Genomic DNA, 844 nt, shown 5'->3' on the forward strand with positions numbered 1-844 from the left:
ACGTTATTTATGAATCATCGTGCAGATGGGTTTATTTTATTGTGATTCTGATGAAGTACGCGTCTGTTCAGGAATAAAAAAAGCGCATATCAAATAACACCCTTCAAGTTTATACGACCGAGGCACAGTTCAACACTTTGACAGGCTTCATATAATCAATCAAAAACTACTCAGAATAATTAGCCAGCCACAATTCAATAACCATTTTTTAGACATTCCCAAATGGTAGCAATTCCCACAACTTTACGCCAAAGTTTAATACAAAATTACAATGCAGTACAGTAGGTACGGGATAAAATGGAATCGACACGAGAACACCGGCCGATGATGAAGTCACTAAGTGAGAATGAAACTGAGGATTTGAAAACAATTAAGTTATAGAAAAATAATAAAACTCTTAATATATGCAATTGGTTAATGGATAACAAGTTAGACTGTGATAAAAAGAAATGTGGTCAATTTTTTTAAACTATAATGAATTCTAATGAAAAAAATTTGACACCCAGTTAGTAATGACAATAATCTGGCGACCTCAAATAATGTTTCCGTCTAAGAGATAGGATGTATGAGAGAATGGCAAACGTTAATGAGAATACGTTTGGGTAATAACATCTTTAATTTATATATAGCGCCTATTTTTTGGACATTTTTTTACGTATATAAGATATGATCTTTCCTATTTAAGTTACTTACTATAATAATACTTAAGAATTTTATACTCTCTACCCTATTTATAGTACAATTATTATAAATTATCGAAATAAATCGAATCAGTTACGATTTTAGGACCAAACAAAATAACATTAGTTTTGGATAATTTTTAAATAATTGCAAGACACTAGAG

General features: G+C 30.5%; 1 protein-coding gene across 1 annotated transcript in view; it reads right to left on the reverse strand.

Moving 5' to 3' along the window:
- Nucleotides 1-208: 208 nt before the first annotated feature.
- Nucleotides 209-844, reverse strand: part of HELRODRAFT_172402 (hypothetical protein) — a gene marked incomplete at both ends in the record, with an annotated part of 2,289 nt that continues 1,653 nt past the window's right edge. The window contains one exon of the mRNA XM_009019058.1: nt 209-352. Coding sequence (XP_009017306.1) covers nt 209-352 — 144 coding nt within the window. The remainder of the gene's footprint in view (nt 353-844) is intronic.

Source organism: Helobdella robusta, assembly GCF_000326865.2.
Source record: "Helobdella robusta unplaced genomic scaffold HELROscaffold_23, whole genome shotgun sequence".
Taxonomy (NCBI): Eukaryota; Metazoa; Annelida; class Clitellata; order Rhynchobdellida; family Glossiphoniidae; genus Helobdella; species Helobdella robusta.